Source organism: Lepus europaeus, chromosome 4 (assembly GCF_033115175.1).
Source record: "Lepus europaeus isolate LE1 chromosome 4, mLepTim1.pri, whole genome shotgun sequence".
Classification (NCBI taxonomy): Eukaryota; Metazoa; Chordata; class Mammalia; order Lagomorpha; family Leporidae; genus Lepus; species Lepus europaeus.
Genome location: NC_084830.1, coordinates 111905533 through 111932414, shown reverse-complemented (window position 1 = coordinate 111932414; position 26882 = coordinate 111905533). Strand labels below are relative to the sequence as shown.

The window sequence follows — 26882 nt, the reverse complement described above, 5'->3', positions numbered from 1 at the left end:
GGTGCAAGGGACAAGACTGCGGAGTGCCCAGGGCATGCCAATGGGAGCCCTCGCCTCTGGGCCCTCCCCAGCAAGGAGGGGAGGAACGCTGGGAGCTGAAGTGTGCAGGTTCTTGCTTCACTGCTTCCCGGAACTCACACCTTCTCCACTCTAAACTGCTGGGCTAGAGCACGGGCTTTGGTCCAGCAAACTCAGTTTCCAACCCAGCTCCATGTCTTGTTTGGCTGACCTTGACCTTGCATGCACCTCTTAACCTCTGCAAACCTCTCTCTCATGGTCCTTAAGAGAAGTCAAGTAGAGCTTTCCTGGGAGAGTGCTGCACGTTATGTCACACGCACACTGGGCATTCTGTCCGTGCCAACATGATTTTACTGTGAATCTCACAGAGGCCTCAATAAAATCCACAGCTCGAATAGGGTGAAGAAAGGCTGGAGTGTGGCCAACAGATGAGGTCTCAGAAAAAGTGACAATCCCGAGGCTCATGCTTATTGGTCTGGAGAGAGGTCCAGACACAGGTATTTATTCTCAAGTTCAGCAGGTGAGCCCGATGTTACGCCAGGAGGGGAACCCCCATGGCAGGCAGTTTTGGGGGTGGGGGAGTTCCTCTGGGGCACGGCACTCCAAAGGAGATGTTTCAGTTCAGAGCCACTGTGCCCCGGAACAGCCCAGCTCGCCTTGGCCCCCTGGCTCCTGCTTCTCCCAGACTGAGATGAGGGCTGTGCCCAAGTCTTGGCCAACAGTGCCTGCAGGGCCTGGAGGCACAGGACCTGGGGAGGCATCGGCTGCACCTGTTTCTGGGCCATGGGAATCAGTGGCTGGGGCTCCTGCCAGGTAGAGAGCTCAGGCGTGCTCCCACCGCTACCACCTGCCTGCCATCTGCCTGAGAAAATCCTCTTCCTTCTTCTGCTGCTGCTGCCAGTGCTGGGATGGAAAGCGACTGTGGCTTCCTGGCTACGATGTGACTGCCGACTGAGCCCTCTGGCTTCCAGCCTAGGACACTGTGGATTCTCTCAAATGCTTCTTCCTCCTTTCTCTAATGCCAGAGCCTCAGGCCCTGTCTGCTGCAGCCAGGAAGCTCGGGCCAAGTCTGTCTGATTCTCAATGCAGGTTCCTGCCCCATCACGCCCAGGGGCAACTTGGAGCTTTCCTGAGGGAGGGGAGCAGTGCCATTTGGGATGCTGTCTGGGCTTATCTTAAACCACAACCGCACAGGGCTGCCTTCCAGAAGTCAGCATGCAGAAGCGAAACGAATCCTAATTCTCGCTCCTGTTACTGAGTGCGCTTTGCATTCCAGGCCTCATGCGAAAGGTCTTAACATTCCTGGTCACATCTGATGTGCACAGCCGCCCTACAAAGTTGGCTGTTACAGATGGGAAAGCCAGACTTGGACATGAGGCAGCTTCCAGATGGCACAGCGGAGAGTGGAACAGGCCACAAGCAGCCGAGCCTGGACTTCCAGGTCCAAAGTTTAGTGCTGGGAGCCTCCCTGCTGCACTGCACAGTCTGTCCCTTGAACAACACAGGTGCTGTGAGGGGGTGGGGGGCAGCCGGGAGTGCAAACTCTGCTTTGGCTACTCTGTGCCTTGAGGAAATGACTACTTCTCCCTGAGCCCTGTTTTTTATCCTCCATGAAATCGGAATAAGAATACAGGTTGAGCATCCTTCGTCTGTCAATCTACAATGCTCCACAACCTGAAGCTTCATAAGCACCAACATGAAGCCATATGGAAAATTCCGTGTCTGACCTCACTTGATAGGTCACGGCTGAAGTGCAGGTGCACTCAAAGTATCATACAAATCACCATCAGGCTATGCGCATGAGCTGCGCATGAAACACAAATGATTTTTATGTTTAGGCTTGGGTTCCATCCCCAGGATGGTGCATTATGTATGCACAAGTCCCAAAAAATGTCTGGCCCCAAGCAATCAGACAAGGCATACTCAACCTGTACCTGTCCTAAGGGGAGGTAGTGAGTGACTGGAAAACACGTCTATGTAGGACACTAGAATGTAACAGCAGCTCTGTAAACAAGAGTGATGATGATGACGACAGAGTCTGAGGCAGGGAGGAGTGTGGGTATCGCACACACTTGTAGGTGGGAGATGGACCAGGAAGGGAAGACAGGAGAAGGCCAGGGCCAGTCTCTTGGCTCTGGGGAACCTGCTAGCATCAGGGACTCCAGGGGGACTCCACTCCTCAGGGTGGGCTTCCTGCGGAAGTGGAAAAGGTAGCAGCTCCTCCCGTCCTTTATAAAGAATACAGAGCTCAGGAAGGCAGATCCTAGTGGTGATGACAGGGTAATTAGGCCTGGAGGTGGGGATTTCTGTCACTTGCATGTCCTTGAGAAAAGTCACCATTGCCAATGCCTGGCTAATTAGCCTGATTCAATTCCATCCAGTCTTACTTTGCTCAAATCCACCAGCTTTGCGATGCTCCCTGGCCCTCATTTTCCATTCCTTATTCCATTTGTGTGTGTGTGTGAGAGAGAGAGAGAGAGAGAGAGTGTGTGTGTGTGTGTGTGTGAGAGAGAGAGAGAGAGAGAGAGAGAGAATGAATACATGGATGAAGTTCTTAGATCACTTTAAAATAAATTGGGAGCAGCTAAGGTAGGTTGGTGTTAGTCCTTGCTACTTAAGGTATGGTCCTGAAGGACCCTTATGGGGGAGAGGGACAAGAAATTAGGCCTGGGCAAATATCAGGGGCTTCTTAAGAGGTTAGATGTTCCCCAGAGTCTAGCGGGCAGGACGTTCTCTGGGAAGGAAAAGTCAATCCCCTTCAGAGAACCTCTAGGCACGCCCAGAGCAGAAATGCCCCTCCCCTCCAGGAAACCTCTGGGCGCGCCCAGAGCAGAGCTGCCCCTCCCTTCGGAGGGTCTCTAGGCGCACACTTATGATGTCACTGCGACTGGCCAATCCTGTAACACCTCAGCACTCTCGCTTAGCACTCTCCCTCAGCATTCTCCGGTATGCTAATTGTCCCTCCGAACCAACCAATCCCGTGCCACCTCTGCATTTTATACCAGCACTCTCCACCAGCATTCTTCGCCAGCATTCTCCCATATGCTAACGGTCCCTCTGAACTGACCAATCCTATGCATGCGTTAGGAATATGCTAATTCGTTGCATATATAACCTGTGTGAAACTGCCGCTCAGGGCTCCTCACTGCCTGAGGTGGGGGCCCGTTTGCGCAAACGTACAATAAATACCTCATGCTTTTTGCATCAACTGGTTTGGAGTCTGGATTTTTGGGCGTCCTCTCGAGCAAGTGGGCATCTCTACTACTGAGAGGTCCAACAGTCCTTGCTCCTACAGTATTGACATTGCCTAGGAGCTTGTTAAAAGTGCACAGTCCCAGGCCTGACCTCAGAGCTAACGAATCAGAATCTGCATTTGAATAAGATCTCCAGGGGATTCTTGTACACACTGTAGTGTGAAAAAGCACCGTGCTGAGCTTGAGACATTGCCCCATGCCAGCGAAGAGTACCTTGTCACCCCATGTTAACAGGAAGTAGCTCTAAAGACAGATCGTAGTCCCTCTACCCCTCCTGGACTTTTAGGACTAGTGTAATCCCATACAACTCCAGCTTTATAAAAAACAAAAGGGAGAATGTTAGTAAAATGGCACAGGCTTATCTATGGCTCGATCTACACCCTGACACCATCCTAGGCTCTAGCCCCTGCCGCCATTGCTGGAAGCCAACCACCAGTGTCAGCCCCACCCCCATCCTAATGGGATTTGATGCTCCTACTTCCCTGCCCGCCCCCTGGCAAAGTTTTAAAAGGACCTGTTCCTGAGCATGTGGCTCTTTTCTCTCTGTCTCCTGATTTCTGTCTCTGTCTCTGTCTCTGGATCTCTTTCTTATGCTTTCCTTCTTCCCCCTTTCCCTCTGATCTGTTGAGTTTTCCCTAATAAACTCTTTCCCTTAAAAAAAAAGCACCACACTGAGACTCTGAACATGTGCAAGAAGTTACAGGACTGAATAATAACCAACAGACAGAACTTATTTCCCCAAATCTTAAAACAGTGGCAAAATATTTTGAGAGGTGTCCACCGAATCTGGGCACCAAGGTAGGCAGAGCACTCTTTATCCTTACAACTGCTCTGCCAGTGAGCATGGCCACGCCCATCTACAGGAGGGACAGAGAGGCTTAAAAACAACCAGTGACCAGCCCCCATGGTAAGGGGACAGACTTTCTTGCAACAGGTAGCTGGGCTCTGGTTTTTAACTCATATGATGCCTTCACCTTACTTTTTGTTTGTATCCATCAAAAAGAAGATAATGACACTTATGAGATAATTAACATTACTGAGGGGCCAGCATTGTGGCACAGCGGGTAACTAGAGTGTCAATTCTAGTCCTGGATGCTCCACTTCCAATCTAGCTCCCTGCTAATGCACCTGAGAAGGCAGCAGAAGATGGCCCAAGTATTTAGGCCCCTACATCCATGTGGGAGATCTGGATGCAGCTCCAGGCTCCTGGCTTTGGCCTGGCCCAGACCTTTCTCTTGGGCCATTTGGGGAGTGAACTCGAGGATAGAAGATCTCTTTCTCTCTCTCCCTCTGTAACTCTGCATTTCAAATAAATAAATAGATCTGAAAATAAATTAGGTGAGAAACTACTTAAAAGTTGGGACTAGAGCAGGTGTTGTGGTGCAATGGGTTAAACCACTGCTTGGGATGACTGCATCCCACATAGGAGTGTCTGGTTCACTGGTTCACATTCTGCCTACTCCATTTCCAGTTCAGCTTCCTGCTAGTGTGCCTGAAGGACAGCAAGTGATGGCTTTGCCTAGCTCCAGCCACTGCAGGCATTTGGGAAGTGAGCCAGCAGATGGAAGATCGATCAATCTCTCTCTCCTCCTCTCCTCTCTGGCTCTGCCTTTTAAACCAATCAATTGATTAGCTATTGGGACTAGATGAGATAATATATGTCAACTGCATCGCCAAGGCCTGGCATTATAGCTTAATAGATTGACAGTAGCTATTCTCAAACAAATAGTAGTTGCTGTGCTATTTTGCAAAATTGTGGTTTCCCAGGGTCACCCAGCTAATTGATAAAAATAACTTAAACCTCTAGAAGTAGCTAGATCAATGCCTCAACTTTGAGTTTGGTTTCATGGATGTCTGGAGATTACCATCAATTGGGCAACATATTAAGAACTACTACTCAGTTACTCTGCTTGTGTGGGCTCTGACCACAGCAAGAAGAGAGCAGAGCCACAAAATTCAGCACAAGGAGTGTGATGCCACCCACAGTTAAAGACCCCTTTGGGGCTGGCGCCGTAGCTTAACAGGCTAATCCTCTGCCTTGTGGCGCCTGTACACCGGGTTCTAGTCCCGGTTGGGGCGCCGGATTCGATCCCGGTTGCCTCTCTTCCAGGCCAGCTCTCTGCTATGGCCCGGGAAGGCAGTGGAGGATGGCCCAAGTCCTTGGGCCCTGCACCTGCATGGGAGACCAGGAAAAGAACCTGGCTCCTGCCTTCGGACCAGCACGATGTGCCGGCCGCAGTGGCCATTGGAGGGTGAACCAACGGCAAAGGAAGACCTTTCTCTCTGTCTCTCTCTCTCACTATCCACTCTGCCTGTCAAAAAAAAGACCCCTTTGGTTCAACCCAGCTCATTTGGCAGTTGAGGAAGCAGAAGTGAGAAGAGTAGGGGCTGTCCAAGGTCCTATAGCTGGGTAGGAAGAGGCTGCGGAGGGTCTTGCCTGGTGTTTTTCCTATGCTGTGTACCACTTTTCCCCAGCCTGGAGATTCCCACAGGTCCTAAACGGTCAGGGGCCTTCACCCTCAGCTGTTGTGACCACTGAGCTCACCAATGGCAGTGAAAACAGCAGTCAAGAGCAAGGGGCCTGGAGCTTGGGTTCTACACTCCCTCACCTACTATGCTCCGTTTCTGCAACTATAAAATTAGGGTCATTTAAAGACCTGTAACCTAGGGCTTGATGTGCAGTATGCAAGGTATTGCAAACACCTTCTGCCTTTACTACACAGTCAGCACACAGTAGGGACTCAGTAAGTGCTGGCTGCTCTTATTACTGTTGTCATCACCATCAGCACCAGTACCACCTTTATCATCACTAACTGCATCTCCACCATCATCATTATTGCTATCATCACCATCACCACCACCACCACCATCACCATCATTATGTATTCCAGACATGCCTGTGTCCACCAATTTCTTAAGGGTAAAAATAATGGTTCAAATTCCTTTGAAATATCCACGTACAGAAACCCATCAACAAAGTCCAGACAAGTGGCATTACTTTGTAGTAATGTGCAAGGAAGTGGCTGCACCCTTTGCTCTGACACTGGCGGCCAGGCCACCTCTGATGGTGCAGTCAAGTGTAGCTGGAAGAAGCCTGGACTTCAGATGTGGCTCCCCAGCTTTCAGACTCAGACCAATTTTAAAGAGATGGATGCGAGACTCAGAATGTGAAATAATTTACCTAAAACAGGAATGACACCACCCATCTGATGAGGTGATACAAAAATTAGAGAAGGGAAAATATGCATAAGGTCCAGCTGAATTCTGTGCCCTTAGTTGATGATTAAAAGCATATATGTATAGAACTAGGGATGTTGGAAATAAATGTAATGTCACAGTTCTAAGAAACGGACTGAAGGTTCTTGGCAATTCACATGTCATAGGCTGATCCTCATCGTTGAAACCAGTATCTTGCCATGTGCCATTGATGGCCTATTCCACATGCTGGAGCAGTAGGCAAGGAGACAAAGGTGAAGAGAAAAGGGAGCAACAGTTCAGCCCATCAGGTGCCCACCCACTGCCAGGCATCGTCCTGCGCATACTGCATGCGTTACTGCACATTTGCATCTCACAGCAAACCTGGGAGGCAGGTGACCATGTGAGGGCGGAGAGGCTGCTGTGAAGCCACTGGCCAGTGAGTGACAAAGCTGGGTCCGTGTCTGCTGCTCTGTGTAACTGCACAGCCCGAGTCTTCTCCATGGGACCCATGCCAGGGAGTTTCAGGACAGCCACACCTCCTGAGCATGCCTGTGTGGAATCTGTTCTTTCTCCTGCTCACAATTGCGTGTGTGTGTGTGTGTGTGTGTCTGGGACTCTGGGGAGGTTGGAGTGGCTGACTTCAAAGGGACTCCTCGGGCTCTGCTGTCTAGCGCCCATAGGTGGCACTCTGACACTGTCTGCAAGAGGTGCGGCTACAGCCCAGGAAGCCACCAGGTAGCCTCATTCTTCAGAGCAAGTCTGCCTCTCAGGCTTGTCATCACACAGGCTCAGTCCCCTGGGGACGGAGAGCCGCGGATGCCAGTCCCTCTCACTCAGCCTATCCCGGGTGGGTACAACCGATGGGCTGTGGGGCTTTCTTGGAGCCGCGGCTTTCTCAGTGCATTCAGATAGATGTCCTGGGAAGGCTGAAACCTGGCGAGCGGGGAGCATCTTGCAGAAGAGGTTGGAGCCACAGATTTGCTAATGCCAGGGAGGTACAGGGAGGGGCTCAGCTACCCAAGAAACCCTCCAGGGGGAAAAGCAATGGGCTTGGCAATCAAACAGCCCCGGGACTTAATGCCAACCCTTTGCCTACAAGGTTTCAGACATCTGGTCAAGCCACAGGGACGGTGTGGGACCTGGTTTCCACATTTGTCAAGTAGAAATCAATGAGACCTTCCTCAGGAGCTTGCTGGAGGTGTTTAGCAATAAAAGGGCAAAAAATGCCATGCAGAGTACTTGGCACATGGCCCACGCTGTGTGGATGTTAGTGGGAGCCAGCAGGACCCGTTCTAGATGGTGCTGGGTGAGAAGAAGGGAGGGAAGGGCTGCCTTGGAACTAGGCTAGATTTCTTGGGGCGGGATGAGGGGGATGGGAAAGTGGGGGTCCCGACCCCCTGCTGCCCTACCCGAGACTGTCATCAGCATGGTGGGCACGGCAGTCCCCAGGCTAACTCCCCATCCCTGTGCCTCATCAGGCTGCAGCCTGCACTTTCAGGGCTGGTCCTTTGGAGAGCAGGGTTTGGGGGGGGGGTTCTGAAAATCCCCTTGGAAGGGCTGTCAGGGCAGGGGCTTCGGGGGATGTCTGCTTGCTTAGAAGCGCTTCAACTCTGACATCTCACATCCCTGGGTTTCATAAAGAAAAATGCTACCCTGCCCCCTAATCTCAGAGCATCACTGTCAGGACCACCTGGCGTCCACTGTGATGAGAATGAGTGTGACCCCCATCAGGCAGCTCCCGCAGGCTCTTAGGACAGGAGTGCCGCTGGTGAACGCTGCTTTTAGGGGGTAAGAATGTGTAAAGTGAGGTTACCTAGGCTGCCCTTGGGGAAGGCAGGGTCAGCCAGGATGGTGCCCATCCCTTCTGCAGGAATGGTGCGGGTTGGGGCCTCCTCCCATACCTTGTAGCTGTAGGGGCAGGTGCAGCGGTACAGCTCCACGGCGTCCTGGCTGCATGTCCCGTTGTTCTTGCATGGGCTGGAGAGGCAGGCGTTGCACTTGGCCACAATGTTGATGTCTACCGGCCCTGGGCAGGAAGACCACAGCAGGTTGGCAGCAAGTCCCTGAGTGGGCTCACTGTCCCATGTCCCTTCCCCTCAGCTCTGGCCCCTTCTTCAGCCGGCTGCCAGCCAGCCCCTCCCCCATCCGCATATCCAGAGGCCCTTGGAGTCCCATTAACTCAACCATTGTCCGGTGAGGAAAAATCACACTGGGACATAATTCAGAAGCACTTCTGCAGTCAAATCAATTACTGTAATTAGCCTGATCCGATTTTTGGCGCTAATCTACAAACAATGCATTCTAATTAGAAACCCCCTGGGCATCCTTTCATCCTCCAGGAAACTCCAGGCCCACACTCTCTATGAACCTTCCATTTCTCTGCCCTCAGAGACACCCCTCCCCAGAGAAGAGCCTGCACCAAGCGCGCGCGCGCGCACACACACACACACACACAGGAAATCCTCCCTGTGAAACCCTGGAAGTCAGAAATGCACGGCCCCAGAGGACACAGCGGCGATGGGGGCGATGGGTGCCGAGCTGTACGTAGGGTTTCAGCTGTGCCCTGCTGTCTTCAGCTGCAGGGCTGGAGACGGTTGTGGTCCCCGCACAGAGCCTTGCCAGGGGTCGGTGTTCTGCCTGAGCAGCCAGCATTGATCACGAGCCCTGGATGCACAGGCCCAACTTAATGTCAGGACCGTCTATGAGACCAGGGCTAACAGTCATCAGCATGGAGCTGGGCTGAGATCAGCTCCAGTGAGTGACCACTTGTTGGGGGGGTGAACAGAATGGCCCGAGAATCTGTGCCAGTGGGCTCAACCTGGATCCTCATTAGAGTAAAAAGACCACTTGTCCCCCTTCACCTGGGCCTCATGGGGTTCCTGGGACAGAGCTTTCAGTGCTAAAACCAGGCAGGTCCTGGACAAACTGGGACAACTTGGTCACTTGTGCTTTGAAAATGCCTAGTCTCAGATCACATCCTTCAAAACCCAGAGAGTAGGACTCAGGCGCCAGTCATTTGTAAAGCTCTTGATTCCTGAATGTGCAGCCAAGACAGAGAACTGCTATTCTAGGGCTAGCTGGCCCTCTTCAGATTCAGAGCAGACGCCTTGGAAGCAGAAGGGAGAAAATTAAAATTAGTTTTCAACCAATGCAATGTTGCTTTTTGCTTTCAGCAGAAGTGTGGGAGCCAGCAAAGTTTAGAGAGTAATTAAAGTTTGCCTGTCAAAGTAAACGTTAAGGATCTAAGACATGAACAAAGACTATTGACAAATATATAACACAAGTGGAACGTAATGTCCAAAAATTCAGGTTCCTCAATAAAGATAAAGATAAAATGAAAGGAGACAGAATTTTTAGCCAATTGAATTCGAAATGATTACAAAATAAGACAAGATAACAGGAAAGGCACTCAAAGGATGCTTTTGGAACCCTGGATTCATCAAAACCCTTTTTAGGAATCAATTTGGGAATATTTGCGAAGACCTTAAAAATGATCATATATTTTGGCTCAGTAATTTCTGTTCTCAAAATCTTATCTAAGGATATGATTTCAAATAGAAAAAGACCTTTATGCATCCGTGATAGGAAAAAAAAAATGGAACTACCCTAAAGATCAAAAACTAGAAACTGGTTAAATAAGTTGTGGCAGCATCCTGACGGTCCAGAGTATGCACCCTGGAGTGAGAGAGCCCTGGAATTCTATTGCATGAACTTGAGAAGTCATTGAACCTTGCTAAGCTTCAGTTTTCTCATTTTCAAACATGCGGGTAATATTGAAATCTACTCCATAGGGATGCTGAGAAGTTTAAAACTGTGATATGTGAAAAGTGAGAAAATAATATATACAAAAGTGCATACCACAGTGCCTGCCACATAACAATAACTCAGTAACAGCTTATTGCTATTGTGATGATTCAGTCAATAAAACTCCAAAAGTTTGCTGCAGGAAAATGGGAAAATGCTTATGTGCTAATACATTGGGTAGACACTGCAGGTTAAAGATTTTTTTCAACTTATAGAAAAATACAAATGGAGAGAAGTCAGCGAGGACACAGAGCTGGCCACTTATATCTGCAAGTCCCACATCTGTGGATTCCATCGATCACAGATTGGAAACATTTGGAAAAAGCCTGCATCTGTACTAAACCCGTGCACCCACCTTGTCTTGCCATCATTTCCCAGCCAATGCAGTGCAATGACTATGTACAGGGCATTTATACTGCATTAGCCATTCTAAGTAATCTAGTGATAGTGCGCGGGTGTGCATGCGTTACATGAAAATGCTATGCTATTTGATGTAAGGGACTTGACTATGCAGATTGTGGTATCCTTGGGCAACCTAGAATCAATTCGTCAAGGGCACTGAGGGATGACTGTATGCAGAAGTGGCATCAGAGGCCCACATCACTTTCAGCACCCGAGTCTCTCTGACCCGTGGAAGAGAGAGGGCAAGTGTTAAGAAGTCACACCAACCCAGATGGCCAGCTTTGACAGGTTGCTAGGGACACGGCAGACCCCAGAAGGGGCAAGGAAGCGTGGCGGGGGCCTGGGGGCAGCATCTACCTTTGCACTGGAATCGGTGGGTGGGGGTGGTGAGCAGCAGTCGGTCAGCCATGGGTTCAGGGCTACTGCAGCGGGCGATGCCAGGCTCCTTGTATCCTGCCTTCACCCACTCGGACAGCCAACGCAGACTACAGTCACAGTGCAGCGGGTTGGTTCCCAGCGCCCTGGGAGGAAGAGCAGCAAGTTTAGACCCGGTCCCAGCCCCAGCAGAAGAAAGGCACAGTTTAGTGCAGGGATCTCCAAAGTGGTGTCCAGGAAGAAAATATCACAACTGTTTTGGTTTGCTTTAAATCATGTCCATTATGATTTCTATTTTTGAATGCTTTATAATATGCTGGTGTGCATACTGTGGTGTATGCACATAATATGAAAACAAATATGCAGAGAAAAAATTCTCCTTGTTAAAGATACATAACAACAACAACGACAATAATAATAAGGAACACGTGCGATCTGTGATCTAGGGACAAGAGGTCTGGCCTAGAAGTCTGGGAAGCTGGGTGCCCCCTGAACTCTCTGGATAGTATGACTTGAAGCTACTCCTCGCATTTATGAGCCTCAGTTTCCCCTGTGTAAAATAAGGGAACACCTGGTGCACAGTGCCGCACGGTTAAGAATACGTGCTTTGGAGTGCAGGCAAACCCTGACTGCAACCATGGCGCTGCCACGTACTGGCTGTACAACTCCTGGACAACGTCTTTACCTTTCTAAACTACAATTGCATCCTACAGAAGGGCGCAGAAGCGCCTCACTGCTGAAAGAACTCAAGGAGATAGTTCAGCTCAAGTGTTCAGTGCGGAGTAAGTATTTTCTGCTAGCGTTTCTTAGGAAAGATTTACATGTTTTACAGAACTGATGATGTCTCAGGAGGCGTCAGAAGCAGACGACAATGTGGATATGCTGTTGTAAAATATACAGCCGTTGGCCTTCTATACCCATGGGTTCTGTATCCACCGATCAACCAGCTGTAGATGGAAGAAACTGCAGCTGGGCCACACACGCAGACTCTTCTCCTGCACACGATTCGCTGGTAGTTCCGTGCCACAACTAGCCACACAGCACTTACATTGCATCGGGTAGTATCAGTCGCCTAGAGATGACTTCAAGCATATGGGAGGATGTGCACAGGACGCGAACACCACACCCTGTTACGTAAGGGACTTGAACATCTGTGGAGTCGGTATCCATGGGGGCCCTGTAGTCAGTGCACTCAGACATGGAGAGACACCGTATGTGCAAATGGGCAGGATGTCTACTAAAATGTCAGAAGTCACGACCCTGTCACTAGGCACCTCATGGTGTTACGTTTCCAGAGAATGCACGCTGGGGAGACATTCAGCTACTTACAGATGGGAAAGAGATGTGAGGTCATTGAAGGAGCCTTCCGGAACACTGGAAATGTCGTTGCCATGGAGGGTTCTGAGGGAGAAGGGACAGGTCAGGAGGTTACCACCAGAACAACTGTGAGCCCGGCCCAGGCTCCCTTCACTTGTACCCAGAGCTACATGCATGGTAGCAGCTGCCGCCTGCCTCCCTCTGTCCCACCGCAAGCCCCCCTTGCTGTGGATGCAGGAATGGGCCCGTGCCCAGCCCAGCAGCAGGCATGGAGGAGGTGAGGTGGAGGGTTTGAGGAAGAAGAGGATGGGACTTTGTTATCGGATAGATGGGGTGCAATTAGCAACCAGGCCCTGTAGCTGCGCAATACTTCTGGGCTTCGATTTTTCCACCTGAAACATGGGGAGACTGATCTACCCAGAGGAGTCACTGGGACTGCAGAGATGCTGTTCTGAGGATTTATTTATTTATTTATTTATTTGAAAGGCAGAGTGACAGATGGAGAGGGAGATACAGAGAAGGGGCGGGAAGGAATGGAGGGAGATATCGTCCAACTGTTGGTTCACTCCTCAAATGGCTGCAGTACCAGGTCGAAGCTGGGAGCCAGGAACTCCCTCCTGGGTCCCCATGGCTGGTAGGGACTCAAGTACTTGGGCCATCTTCCACTGCCTGCCCAGGTACATTAGCAGGAATGCTGGGTTGGAAGTGCAGCAGATGGGCCCACCCACCACACCAGCCCCAAGATGCTGTTCTTTAACTAGGGCTCAGGACTTAAGTTCTGGAGCCTGGCTGCTCACCGTCAGACCCTGAATCCGGCCCTTGTGTGACCATGGCAAAGTGACTTACCCCATCTGTGCCTTGGTTTCCTACTGTGAAATGGGAATGAAAGTAACACTTGCCACACAAAGTTGCTGTGGATACACGAGAACCTGGCTTTTTCTAAGTACTAAATGATAAGCCATTATTAGTATATGCTAAAGTGTCTTTAAAATTAACTAATTAATGAGAGAGAGAGAGAGAGAGAGAGAGACAGAGACACACACACAGACAGTTATCAGTTGAATCTATAGTGCCAAATGCCTGCAAGGGCAGGGCTGGGCCAGGCCAAAGCAGGGAGCTGGGAACTCAGTCCAGGCATCCTAACTGTTAGGCCAAGTGCCCACCGCTGTGAAGGGGTCTTGGAGAATATTTGGTACAGGTCAAGGAGCTCACTAAATTGGTCCCCTTCACAGTCACCTGAAGAGGTTTTAGGGGGATGAGGAGTGCTATTAATCCCAGTTTGGAGGCCAGAGAAAGGGGCCACTCAGGAAATTGGCTGGAGCTAAATTCTTCTTTATGGTAAAGGGTTTGGTATCAGCCACAGACATTGCAGTCTGGCACCTGTGAGATCTGAGTGTGCCTACTGACAGCACGTTCAAGAGGCCAGACTTAGGGTATGGTCTCCAAAATGCAAGGTGGGTGAAAGGCACAGGTTCCTGAAGGTGTCTTTAACGAGTGATGGGCACCGCCATCTACGCTGCAGATATAGCACCCTTAAGGTAAGAACTGCTAACTTTAACACAGAGAGTCCCAGTCAACCGGAGCCAGTTAGCATTGACAGTGCAAGGACAAACACGACAGGCTAGTAACTAACGAATCTGCTCTTCGTTTTCAATGCAGCTGAAGTTAGCCTGCCTTGGGTCTTTGGGTGCAATACAGACGGGAGCTTAAGGACACGTAACACTGTGAGTGGCTCCTATGTGGAGTGAGCCATGGAGCCAGTGCACATACAGACGCCTAGGCCCTGTTCCCACAGGGTCTGAGTCCGTGAGTCTGGGAAGGCCTGAGCCTCTGCGTCTCCAACAAGCTCCCCGAGGGTGCTGATGGTGGGTCCTTCTGAGAACACTTCAAGGAGCAAGGGCTTAGAGAGGTTTCTCCTATTACTTTAAGGTGAGGGCCGCCTTTCCTTTTTTTTTTTTTTTTTTTTTTTTGATGGGCCGCCTTTCCTTTTTTTTTTTTTTTTTTGACAGGCAGAGTGGACAGTGAGAGAGCGAGACAGAGAGAAAGGTCTTCCTTTGCTGTTGGTTCATCCCCCAATGGCCGCTGTGGCCAGCGCACCGTGCCGATCCGAAGCCAGGAGCCAGGTGCTTATCCTAGTCTCCCATGGGGTGCAGGGCCCAAGCACTTGGGCCATCCTCCACTGCACTCCCTGGCCACAGCAGAGAGCTGGACTGGAAGAGGAGCAACCAGGACAGAATCCGGCGCCCCAACCGGGACTAGAACCTGGGGTGCTGGCACCGCAGGCAAAGGATTAGCCTAGTGAGCCGCGGCGCCGGCCTCCCTTCTCTTTCAGCACCACCTCTCCGTTCCTCCTCACGGTTGTCAGTCCCAACACCACCAGCTCCTTCTCCTCCTCTCTCCTTTCTCAGGGTGAAAGCCCCCTCCACTCCTAGGTAGCCAGGATGGCAGAAAGACCTGAAACAGTTCTCCGGGTGGTCTCCCACCTCCCCAGGTGAGAGGGGGCTGGGAACCTTTCCCAACCCTTCTTAGCCTTCTGAAGTCTCTCCTGCTTGCAGTTACTTATAAATCACACCCGCCTCTGCCGGCTGCTCACTTGGATGGCAAACGCACCCATGCCCAATGTGAACCATTTCAGAGTGAGGCCTGGGCCCCTGGGAGGCATGGAGCCACCAAATGACCCCAAGGCAGCACGGGCACTGGGACACCTGCAGGGCACACACCCGCTGGCTGTGACCTGGGCTGCGGCCATGTCTGTGAACTGCAGGGTAACAAGGCCGCCATTTGCTGGGACAGCCCCTAAGAAATCTGCCCACACTGCAGGACTCGCTCCTGGTGCTGCAGGTTTGGCCCCCGAAGACGACTCTTGTATGTTAAACCACCATCCTAAGTGAGGCCAAGGAAGCCGATGAATGCGGCCAGCCAGGAAATACTTAGGGCCTCCTCCTCTCTCTCCTCCCCCTCTCCCTACATCTTAGAGGGCCTGGAGCTGGCAGGCAACTCTCTGACCCAACAGCTCAACCAGTGTGTGTGTGACCCCCCCCCCCCCTTCCCTCCTGATTCTTAAGGGATGTGAGAGGCAAACACGGGAAAGTTAGGATGCAGACAAGGGCTGCGCTGGGGCAACACTGGGGCCTAACCATCCCTTACCAATGTTTGGGCTACCTGAATCAGAGTCTCGGAATCTCCAGTGGCTCACAGTCTGGGTGATGGGTGGTAGAAAACATCCTAGTCCCAAACATGGCCAGCACAGGCAGCTTCTCTTCTGAGCAGGCTAAGCCACTCCCAGGTGACCCGGGGGTCAAAAACTAAGGCCCTAGAGACAGACTGCCTGGGTTGGAATCCTTTGTCTGATACTGGCTGGCTCCGTGAGCTGAGAAGATGGGCTTGGCCTCTCTGTGTCTCAGTTGGCTCATCTTTAAAATGCAACAAGTCTTAGTTGTGGCTTGTAGTGGTAGACGACCTTTTGGGGGGTGTGGGTTGCTCTGCATTGGTGCCCTCCTTTCTGGAGCAGCTCCCCCCTTTTCGCTCGGGGAGTCATCCCTTCTCCAACTCTCAGTCCAGGCAGTTTGGCCTCCTGGGGGAGCTGGAGCCAAAGCGTTACCAATATGAGCCGCAATGATTACTTTGCGGTTGGATCTAATAGGTATTGGGGTTCAGAAAGCAGCATTTCTGAGGATGGTGCGCTGAAGTGCCGAGCCAACAAAGCAGCTTCCAGGGCTCTCTAGCCTTTCCCTCTTTCTCTTCCGAAGCACACGAATGAGCTTTCCCTGATGATCCCTTATCTATCTAAACACCAGATCCAACACAGAGGAATCTGTCTCCAACCTCCCCACTAAAATGTCATTAACCAAGGGAGGTTGAACTTGACTCACAGAGAAGGAGACTGAAAACCAAACACTACACCTAGAGTTCAGAGGAACACTGTCCCAGGCCATTTTCTGTGCTCCAGGCTTATGCTCTCCCCCAAAAATCATTCGCCTGCTTGTCTAAAACTGTCTATAGCCCCCCATTCCCATGTCCCCTAAGAGGGTATTTAAGCCTCAATCCACCTGGCCCTTCTTTGAGTTCTCCTATTTTACAGGGCTCCCGTACACATTCATGTTAATACCTTTGCACGCCTTTTACCCTGTTCATCTGTCTATTGCCACTTCATTCCAGAAGACCCAGGCTCAAACCTAGAACTTTCTGGGCTTTCTCTGGAACTACAAAGTCAGAGGCCGTGTCATTTTGTGGGCTGCGAAGCAGTGAGATCAGTGTGAACTTCCCATCCATCGGGCCCCCAGGGTCTTACATGGGGAAAGACTGCCAGGGGAAGAAACCCACTCCGGAGGGCAGAGCTGAGGGGCAGAGACAGACCTATCTCTAGCAGTGTTTTGGGGAACCTGCAGCCCTGGAGTCCATAAGCCACCAGACGACCCACTGTCGCTCTGGGCTTGTGGGGTGTGAGCTGGTTACCTTTCCCTTTAGTGGGGAAGACATCCAGCCATTTCAGAAGCTAGTCGTGAGGCCACTCCATCACGTTAGCTGTGGTTCTTGATACCCTGGTCCCAACTCCTCCTCCATGGTCAAGGGTGCGTTCCGGGGCCAACCCTCTCAGAGAGTAACCCACAGCAGTGAACCCTGGGACGAGGACTAGGAGCTCAATTTGGGCACATGGGCTCCTCTCACCCTCCTCCCTGAGCCATGCAGTCGGCAAGGAAGAAAACGCTTCATTTAAAAACAGGCTGGCCGGCGCCTCGGCTCAATATGCTAATCCTCTGCCTTGCGGTGCCTGCACACCAGGTTCTAGTCCCGGTCGGGGCGCCGGATTCTGTCCCGGTGGCCCCTCTTCCAGGCCAGCTCTCTGCTGTGGCCTGGGAGTGCAGTGGAGGATGGCCCAAGTGCTTGGGCCCTGCACCTGCATGGAAGACCAGGAGAAGCACCTGGCTCCTGGCTTCGGATCAGCGAGATGCGCCTACCGCGGCGGCCATTGGAGGGTGAACCAACGGCAAAGGAAGACCTTTCTCTCTGTCTCTCTCTCTCACTGTCCACTCTGCCTGTCAGAAAAAAAAGGAAAAGAAAAAGAAAAAAAAAAAAAAACAACAAAAAACAGGCCATGCCCCTCCAATCTTCCGGCAAAGTCTGAAATGGGTGGGGCTGAACATAGAGGACAACCTGGCTGGGGAAGAAGAGAGAATGTGGTAGAAAGGACACTGGGCTAGAAGTTGGAGACCTGGGACCCAGCCTTGGTGCCACCTGCACCCTCTGGCCTTCTGCCAGGGCCCCTGCCTGCTCCTAACCACAGAAGCCACGTTTCAGCCACATCTTAGCTTCCTGTGACTCCTCCAGTACACACACCCTTCCTGCCTGCAGGGCCTCTGTGCAGGGCACTTCCATTCTTCACTCCCTTAGCTGTTTGAATAAACCCCCACACTGGCTTCTCTGCACCAGCCTTGGAAGCAGAGGCTAACAGGAGTGATTCTGCAAGAGAACAGTCTTGGGTTCAAATCTCACCTTTGGTATTTACTGGTTTGTGTCACTTTGGGCAAGTTACTTAATAGTGTTCAGCCTCAGTCTACTCATCTGGGAAGTGGGGATAATGGTGCTTCACAGAATGAAGAGTAAATGCAATGTTACTAAGGCACTTTGCCCTGTGTGCTGGCCCCAGCTGTGTGAGCGATGTCAGGGGTGATGACTAACCATCCTTTCGGAGAGTCCCCCACAGGGTCACGACTGGGTTAAGTGCCTCCTACTTGGATCCACGTGGTCCCTCTCCAAGTTATCACCCTGGACAGTGGATGCTTATTTACCTATCTGTTTTCCCCCTAGACCAAGAACTCCCTGAGTGCAGCAATGTTTGTCTTTTTTTTTTTTTTTTTGCTGTGGGTAGCACAGCCTCTAACCCACAGCAGGCATTCAGGAAGCAACGAGAGTAAATAGTGAACCAACCATTAAACCTTTAGGATCCACCTCTCCTCATCTTACAAATCAGAGGTATGGACAAGAGAGGTTCTTAGGTGCCCTCTTCATTTCTAAAATTCTACAGATCAGCTTTATGTGTTGATTTTTATTTTGGAACCATCAAAGGACCAAGCCTGGAGTACGCTTTGGCATTTCTAAGAAATCATTTTTTGTTTCACCAGAAGAATTTTCTGATGCTCAACAGCAGGTCAAGGGTGGGATGAGGTTGTCTGGGAGGGAGTGAGCTGTTCATCTCAGAAGGCAATCAAGTGAAGGGACAATGGAGCCCTCTGCAGGAATACTGGTGGTAGAGCCACGAGGAATGGCCGCTGGCGTACAAACAGCACAATTACTGCAGGGACCAGGAGCCAAATGCTGTGGGAATGACAAAGGAGAACCATACACGCTCCCTCGCGAGCATTCGCCGAAATTGCCTGGCCACTGCTAACCGATTCCAGGTGGCTCTTCCGTGGCGGGGGCTGGGGAGTGGCATTGGGGACCACATGCGTGCCAGGCATGTGCCTCTGTGTGGGTCAAAGATCAGGCAATGCCTGGATTCCCGAAGGAGAAGAACACCTCAACAATGCTGTCACCTAGCTGCCTGTGGAGCAGGGGCGTCTTGTTTTCACACAGTGCTTTGTACTCAGGGATCCCTCAGCCCCTCCTGTCCTGTTCTCTGAACTGCATTCCCGTCCACGGGCCGACACGCCTGCGCCTGCACACACAGCAGCATCAGCCCCTCGTCCCCTTTTGCAGATCGTTTTTTAGCCTTTGACTCGCACGCAGCTCCCTTGCCCCCGACACCTGGCAAACCCCAGATGTCTGGTCATTTCTGAGACTGTAATCAGAAAAGCAGTGCCCTTCAGAAATGGCAAAGGAAGATCTAAATGCTCAAATACCGTTGTAGGAAATGGTAATTCCAACTTTCAAAAAAATCTTTTTCCCTCCATCTAATTCCCTAAATTGTATTTACTGGCTTTGTTCATGTTCAACTTTGCCTTCATGTATCACGGGAATGGTTTGATATTGAGAGCTAGCTACTGCTGATCTTTTCATTGGTTCCTGTACAGTCTTTCTTTATACATACATGTATTTCCAGGCTATAATTGTGACATATGCACAAGTTAATTTGTCTCTCCCTATAAACGCTCTGTGCTAAACACCTTCCCATGCTGCTGCTGAGTTTTCCTCTCTTAGCAGTCGCACTTGGCTGAATGGCTGCAGATGCTTTCCTCAAACATTTCCCCACTGCAGCCTTGGTAGGTAATATTTAAAATTAGGTTAACAATAATAATACCGCAAAGATCTCACGCACAGAACCTGCCCCTTCTTTAGGATTACTCTTTAACATAAATTCCTACATGTGCAATTACTGCGAGAAAGGATACAAATATCATAAAAGAAATACAGCTCATAAACATTTTGATGTTTCCTGAATCGACCCTTGCAGAGAAAATGTTTGCTCCCTACCGAGGCAGGCGGGTTGAAGGGTTCTTAGATCCCTTTTCACCCAGGAGGTCTCATGATCCCAAAGGATTTTGCTAGAAGCCTACTCATTCTTAATTCAAGACTCAATGCCCAGCCTGTTGTTGGTTTACCTGTGCTTTGATGAGCTCATGCTAGTGGTAGTGCCCTGGAAGAGAAAACCCAGGACGGGCTGGTAGTGTTCACTCCCCCAAACCTCACTAACTAGATGGATGCACAGGCAAATGTTTTCTCTCTCTCCCTCTTCCATGCTGAATGGCCCCAGACAGAACTACTATAATGACGAATCTACACACAGAGATACCCTTAGAACTGGCAAGTCCCGCCCCTCCAGTGGCACATTCCTGCCCAGAGCTGCCAGCCTGGGAGGGGAGACAGGAGGGTGGGATTGACGGGGACCATGGCCAATGGCAGAGGGAGCTGGCCCTCTGGTCAGTGAGCCAAGCCCCTCTCCTGGGGTGTTCAACTGGAGACAGAGAAATGGTTCTGCTGATGTTTCCATTCTCAAACTCCCCAGAGAAGGTGGATAATAAATAAGTGACAGTAACAGATTGCACACTGTCAGCTCGGGCACTTCTTTGCCCCCAGAGAATTGATTTTTAATAACAGCGCAGATGACACGTGGCGGGAGTTGTCGCTGACACGGGTGTTTTGTGGGCCTCAATAAATCACATCGGCTTGGAGCCTGTGGAATGGACCAGCTCTACTGGGTGCTGTCTGCTGACTGTTCCTGGGCCCTGAGAAGAGCACGAGCGCTCTGAGTCACAAGGCAGGGCTCTGCAGCCTCCTGACTGCTGCATCTTGGCCAGTTATAGCACCCATTGGGCCTCAGTTTCCTTGTCTTTAACATGAGCATCATCTTTGCTGCCTCACAGCACTACTGCAGAAAGTGAGCTGAAGGAATGGCCATGAAAAGTCCCATCCAATAGTTGGTGACTTTTAGAGCACTAACCGGCCAGAAACTTGAGAAGGGTTGGGGGCACAGTCTCTGGCATCTCTGTTCTCACACCAAAACCACTCAAGGGTGACCTTCAAATGAACAATTCAAAGCATCTTCTTTTGTCACGAGAATAGGTACAAGATGGGAAGGCAGAAAAGTCGGGTGACAGTTGGGATCCCAGTTGGGGGAGGCAATGGGGAACCCTTGGGCTGGGGCACACTATGATATGGGAATAGCAATAACAAATGAATATTTATTAAGTGTTTATAGTAACCAGGGCTAAGCTAAATGCTTTATATACAGTATCTCATTTAATTCTCATTAAGACCTGGTGAGGCAATTGCCATCATTATTTGTTTCTATGGATGAAAAGGCACGTGGCAAGGTGGGGGGGCATGGAAGCAGGTGGACTGCATGGCCATCTACTCTTTGCATGGAGCTCATCTGTCTCAAGTGGATCACCCCATACCCATGTATGGCTCAGGGTCAGACGGGTGACAGGGGCACATTATGGAGGCTGCCCAAAGGGCTGGATGCTGGATGCTGGATGCAGGGCCCTAATTTCCTAAACCTTCTGACAGTGGCAGTTGACTAAAGCCTTGGGTTTCTGTTTGTTTTTAAAGACACCGCTGCCTGTGAGCTGCGGGGGCCCCGGGCTCCCAGCCTGTGATCTCTGGTGTACCAGCTCTGTTGCCTTGCAGGGGTGACAGAGTCGCATCACCCCTGTGAAGCCACAGGGGACAACTGTGCACAGAACCAGCAGCGCAATGCCGAGGGCAGGGCATAACCCACACAAGGGAGGCGTTGTTGATCCCATGTGACACAGAGAGACGCGCTGCAGCTGTGGGGTGAAGCCGTTTGCTCCAGGCTCCACAGGTGGCACCTGGCTGACTCTCAAGGCTCTGCTCTCTCAGCAAAGAGTGGGGAGACGCACTGGGGGTGGAGTGGGCTCTGAGCAAGAGGAAGCGAGGGCTCACGGGGCTCCTGCTGTTACCAGGGCTGGGTAAGGGCAGTGGGGTACTCACAGCACTCGGAGAGACCGCAGTCCATTGAAGGCGTGGACGGGGATGCAACGCAGCCGATTGTAGCTCAGGATCCTGAGGAAGGGGAGACACGTGTGCTCCTGGCTGCTCCCATTCCCAGCTCCTCACGGGAGCACTGTCTACACAGCACACCCAGCCAGGCAAATGGCTTCTTTATCTTTCCAATTTTAATATACAAAAGCACCCCAAGAGCAAAGGGAAGAGAGCATCTCCCATCATGCAGGAAGCTCCCTGGCTACATCTTCCCTATGTCCTCGCCTGTCCCACTGCAGGGCTGGCTCCTTGCCCAGCTTCTCCATTCCCCACCTCCACTGCCCAGTGGGGAGTGCTGAAGGACACAGGGTCTGGGCAACACGTAATTGTGGCGAGAAACCCTCCCCAGGGAAAGCAAATGCACTCCAAAGAGAACATTCTTTCAAGGAATTAGGTTCTGGCTCCCGAGTCACTGCCCAGGCTGGGTTCTGAGCTGCTCTGTTTTCTTTCTGCTGTCTAAGCTCTAACCTGTGCTGGAGCAGCCACAGCCCTGAGGATCACCAGAGCAGAGAACCTGGTTCTGAGGGGACACAGGCAAGGGTGGCTGTTCCCTGTGCGACCAGGGGCACAGGGAATGCGGCACGTCACGGTACTCACAGAGTGGAGAGGTGGGACATGTTACTGAAGGTGTAGTTGGTCAGCATGCCGATGCTGTTGTTGCTCAGGTCACTAGGAAACAAACAGAGGGGCATGCGATACTGTTAGTTGCCTATGAATAAGGCTACACTCAGTGATCACACCTGCCTGCCTGGCTGGCTGCCTGCCTGTCGTCCATTCATCCATCTACCCACACATCCCCCCACTCCTGCCACGGACCCACCCACCCATTCACCCACTCTCCTCTTTATCCACCTGCCTACTAACCTACCCACCCACCAATCATCTGTTCAGCCATCCATTCATTCACCCACCCACTCATTCTTCCATTCAAATGCTGATTTTTCCTTCCAAATACCTATGCAATCATTCACGCAATTGTCATCCATCCATCCTTTTATTCATTCAGCTATTCAATCAGTCAGCTACATGTCTATTCATTCATTTTATTTGACCAACAAAACATAATGGATATGGTAACAATGTCTCATTTTAGTACCCTCCCCTCCCCACCCACCATCAATTCTTCTTTCAACATTGCCCACCCTCCTCTTTTGGTATTCATTTATTCCACTCTATCAATACTGTTGATAGGGGAGTACTCTCCTCTCAGCCACAACTCTCATCCAGGATAAACAGAAATGGAAACATCCGAGCAGTGGCACCACTGGCTGCCCAGAGGAATCCATAGCCAGAGGAGCTCTGAAATGCTGGATGCTTGTGACCCCTGCCCAGATAATTTCACCTGAAGAACACTGGACTGGAACATCAGTATTAAACACAGAAATGACACCAGCCACTCATGAGATGCCTCTAACGGGCTGAGGTCAAGAACCATGGTTTTCAACTGGGAGGCACGTCTGCTCCCCCAGTGACAAGTGGCAGTGTCTGGGGACATTGTTGGCTGTCCATGCTGGGGGGGGGGGAGTGCTGCTGGCATCGAGTGGGGGGTGGCCAGGGATGCTGAACACCCCACAGTGTCCGTGATGGCCCCAACAGCTGAGAAGGATGTGAAAAATCTGCTCCCAGAGCCCAGAGTTCTGAGGCTAAGTCCTCTTCTAGACGGTGGCTGTGAGGAGATCCAGGAACGCAGCCCTAAGGCAGATCCCCTCTTCTCCCAGGGGTGAGAGGCTCTTTCCTTCTGAACGGGCTCTCAGGTGCCCCATGGATTGCTTCCCTGTCCCTCCCCTGCAAGCAGACATGGGCATCTTGCAAAGACCCCTCACCCAGGGAGCTGTTTTACACCCCCAGGTCCCCTTGTGGCAAGGCAGTGAGGAGCCACAGCTCATGGACTGCCTGGGTTTCTGGGCCCTGCTCCTCAATAAGGGGCTCTCCTGCGTCTTGGCAAACTTGCAGTGAATGGCAGATGCCACCTGGAGGACCCTCAGTCTGGATCATCCACTTGGGACAATTTCTGGGCACCTGCAGAAGGAGGAAGAGTAAGTGTGCACTTATGCTTCCCAGGTGGTCACAGCTCACAAGAATGGGCAACTGACGAGGCTCAGGAAGTTAATCTGAACACTGGAAGGGCAGGGGTGGCCCTCTTCCTCCAGGCCAGGAGGAGGGTGGTATAGATGGCCCACGATCCAGGCTGTGGGTATTTTTGTAGGGAGGACTCCACGGGCGAGTCGCGACACATCAGAGTGCTCTGCGCCTCTCGGCTGCCTCTCCCTGCTCTGCTCAGGAGAAACTGCAGAAATGCCGCATCGGTCTGCAGCATCTCTCTCTTACCCTCCACGGCAGTTTCCCCAAGGGCCCTTCTCAGGCCCAGAAGAGAAATATCCCACCCAACGCATCTTACATCAGTGTCAGGTGTCGGAGGGCAGACAGCTCTCTGGGCACAGCTGTTAAGTGGTTTCCTTCCAGGTACCTGAAAGAGAGGTGCAGAGTGACAACACTTGAGAAAGAGACCCTACACGAATTAACACTTTCTCAGACTTCCCAAGTGAGGCTGGGTTCTCACTCCACTCCCTCTGAGCTCCCTCCCCTCCCCTTCAAAGCACAGAGTCCATTTATCATCTAGTATTTATTTGTGTGATTTTTCAACCAATGACATTTTCCTCCACCAGGCTGATGAGTTCCATGTTGTCAGGGCTCTGGTCTAAATCTGTCCCCTGTTGAGAGTCCTCCTAAGACTGATCTCGAACAACCATTTGTTTCATAAAGAAAGCACCTGCTCTACGCTCAGCTCTCACAATCTCCTTATGTGGCAGGAACTCTCATGGAGGAAGCAGAAGTTCGAAGTCATTTAAACACTTGCCCAAGGTCACACAGCAAGCAAGGGGTTGAGTCAGGACTTGAATCCAGGTCTCTCACTGTCCTTTTACCATGATCCCCACGCCAGCAGAGTGTGGCAGGAGAACTGAGTTATGATTTAAGAGCTGTAATTCAATGTTGAGCATCTCTGATGTGCATTTGGAAACTGAGCAAATAGCGCACGGTGCTATAGTTCCCAGCAGGAGGACCACAGGGCAGGAGGCCAAAAACAGTGATGCACCCAACAGATGGGGCCTCTTCTTGGATGGGTAACGGTGAGCCTAGATCTGCCCGGACATCAGCGTCCCACATGAACCTTCTCATCTCGGATGAGGCAACTTCCTCCGAGACACCAGAAGGAAGCCTCCCTGTAGTCACATAACTAAGAGCCACAGAGCTCACTGCTAGCCTCAGGAGGGGCCACAGGCCAATTTCCTCGCTTCCTGTTACCCTCAAGATTAAGCTGCAAACCTTTAAGAAGACTTTCCCTTGATAGAAAGCTCCTCCGGCGCTCAACACAAAGTCGCTGCCATCCCCTTGTCTGTTGCCCACCTTCTCTTCCTGGAGGGCCACCAGGAGGTCTGTCCTGAGCCAGCCCAGTGCTTCTCAGAATTTAACACACATGAGAGTTGCCTGGGAGCTTGCTACATAGCAGATTCTGATCCACTGGCTCTGGGGTTAGGTTGGAGGATCTGTGTTTCTAACAAGCTCCCTGGTGATGGGGACGCTGCTGGCCTGCAGACCACATTCTGAGGAATAAGATCCAAGCACACTGCCTGGTGTCCAGAAGACTCTGAAAATGACCGAAAAGGGACCAGGAACGGGTTCAACCAGGAAATGGCTAAGTCTGTCATTGACCGAAACCAGCTTAGCTTTAAGGATAAGATGGAATGCGTGCTTCTGTTGACTAAGACCGAGCAGCTCTTGTCTTATGGCCACCACTGGGGATCCTCATGGCACAGAGCACTGGGCAGGACCTGGTGAGGTCTCAGGTTGCCATGGCGTTTGGGTCAATGTTCTTTCGGTGCTTGAGCCCTTGACAGGTACACGCTAGGGGCCAAGGGCTATGCAAGGTGCTGGGGGAGAACTGAAGATGAACCTTCAGGGAGCTGGACGAGCTGCTCCGAAATTCACCAGGGCTCACACTTGGACCTCGCCCTCAGCTGGAGGGGCCAGGAGAAACGCTGTCATTCACGCATTTTTTTTCAGGTACAAGTACTTACCGAGCACCTGTAAAGTGCCAGGTGCTGTTCATGCAGGTGACTAAGACAGCCACAATGTCTGCCTTGGAGCAGGGGAGACCTAACAGCAGGTGGGAGAGGGGGTGGGGGGTTATACCCATGAAGGAGACGTAAGTGAGAAACTGTGATCTGTGTACAAGTGAGGTGTTACAGTGAAGAACGCCAAGGGGCTCACTGTAGAAAGACACAGTGGAGGAGGAGATGCCAGCTGAAAGGGGGGGAAGCCTTGGAAAGAGCAGGGGGCCGGGAAAGCCCAGGAAGAGGTGCTGAGCCGAGAGTTGAGGGGGCCGGGAGTCTCGTGGGCCAGGGGAGGATGGCAGGACACTGGGCAGTTCACGCTGAGCACAGTGAGAGGCCCTGGCTGCAGACAGGTGCAGCCGGCTGGTGTTGCAGAGCGCTTCGGGACTGCCTCTCACTTCTGTTTCCCTTTCTTCCCTCCCTGAAAGGCGGTGGGCACTGGCACTCGGGGTGAGTACTGGGTCTGTATCTCAATCATTCTGCTGGTGGCAGGCAGGAGCAGGTATGGGGGGCTTCTAGCTTTCTCAGCTGGGCAGGGAGGCTCCAGCGGGAGGTGCAGCAGGATTCCAGGGTCCACGCAGGGGAAGGTGGGAGGACATACCCTGGCATGCACACCTGCAGGAGGTGTTCTGTAGGCAGTATGGCCTGGGGGACACTGGGGTCAGGAGCTGCCTACAGGAGCAGGTTGAGCAGGGAGATTCTACCCTCAAGGAGCTGCTGCAAGGCAGTCGGAACTCAGGAGGATGGAGGTTTGCTTGCTCTCCCCTATGTTGCTCGTTCTACTCCTCCTCTGGATCCTATCTGCTCCAGCAACTTAGCAAACAAGAGGCAGCCATGATACAAAGCAAGTAACACAGCCCAACTGCAGGTCTGCTTGCTGGGAGATGCACAGAGGCTTGCCAGACACATCAGAAGGGGGCCTCGGCAGGGCCTGCTGTGTGCCCTACGGTGAGTAACCGAC

At 51.6% G+C, this 26882-nt stretch overlaps 1 protein-coding gene across 2 annotated transcripts in view; it reads right to left on the bottom strand.

Moving 5' to 3' along the window:
- The window catches only part of SLIT3 (slit guidance ligand 3), a 642896-nt gene that overhangs the window by 41085 nt on the left and 574929 nt on the right, over positions 1 to 26882 (bottom strand). For both annotated transcript variants that reach the window (XM_062188711.1, XM_062188710.1), the window contains exons 21-26: positions 24208 to 24276; positions 22407 to 22478; positions 21759 to 21830; positions 12381 to 12452; positions 11034 to 11197; positions 8372 to 8496 (exon numbers count right to left, since the gene is read on the bottom strand). In XM_062188711.1, the coding sequence (XP_062044695.1) occupies positions 8372 to 8496; positions 11034 to 11197; positions 12381 to 12452; positions 21759 to 21830; positions 22407 to 22478; positions 24208 to 24276 (574 nt within the window). The remainder of the gene's footprint in view (positions 1 to 8371; positions 8497 to 11033; positions 11198 to 12380; positions 12453 to 21758; positions 21831 to 22406; positions 22479 to 24207; positions 24277 to 26882) is intronic.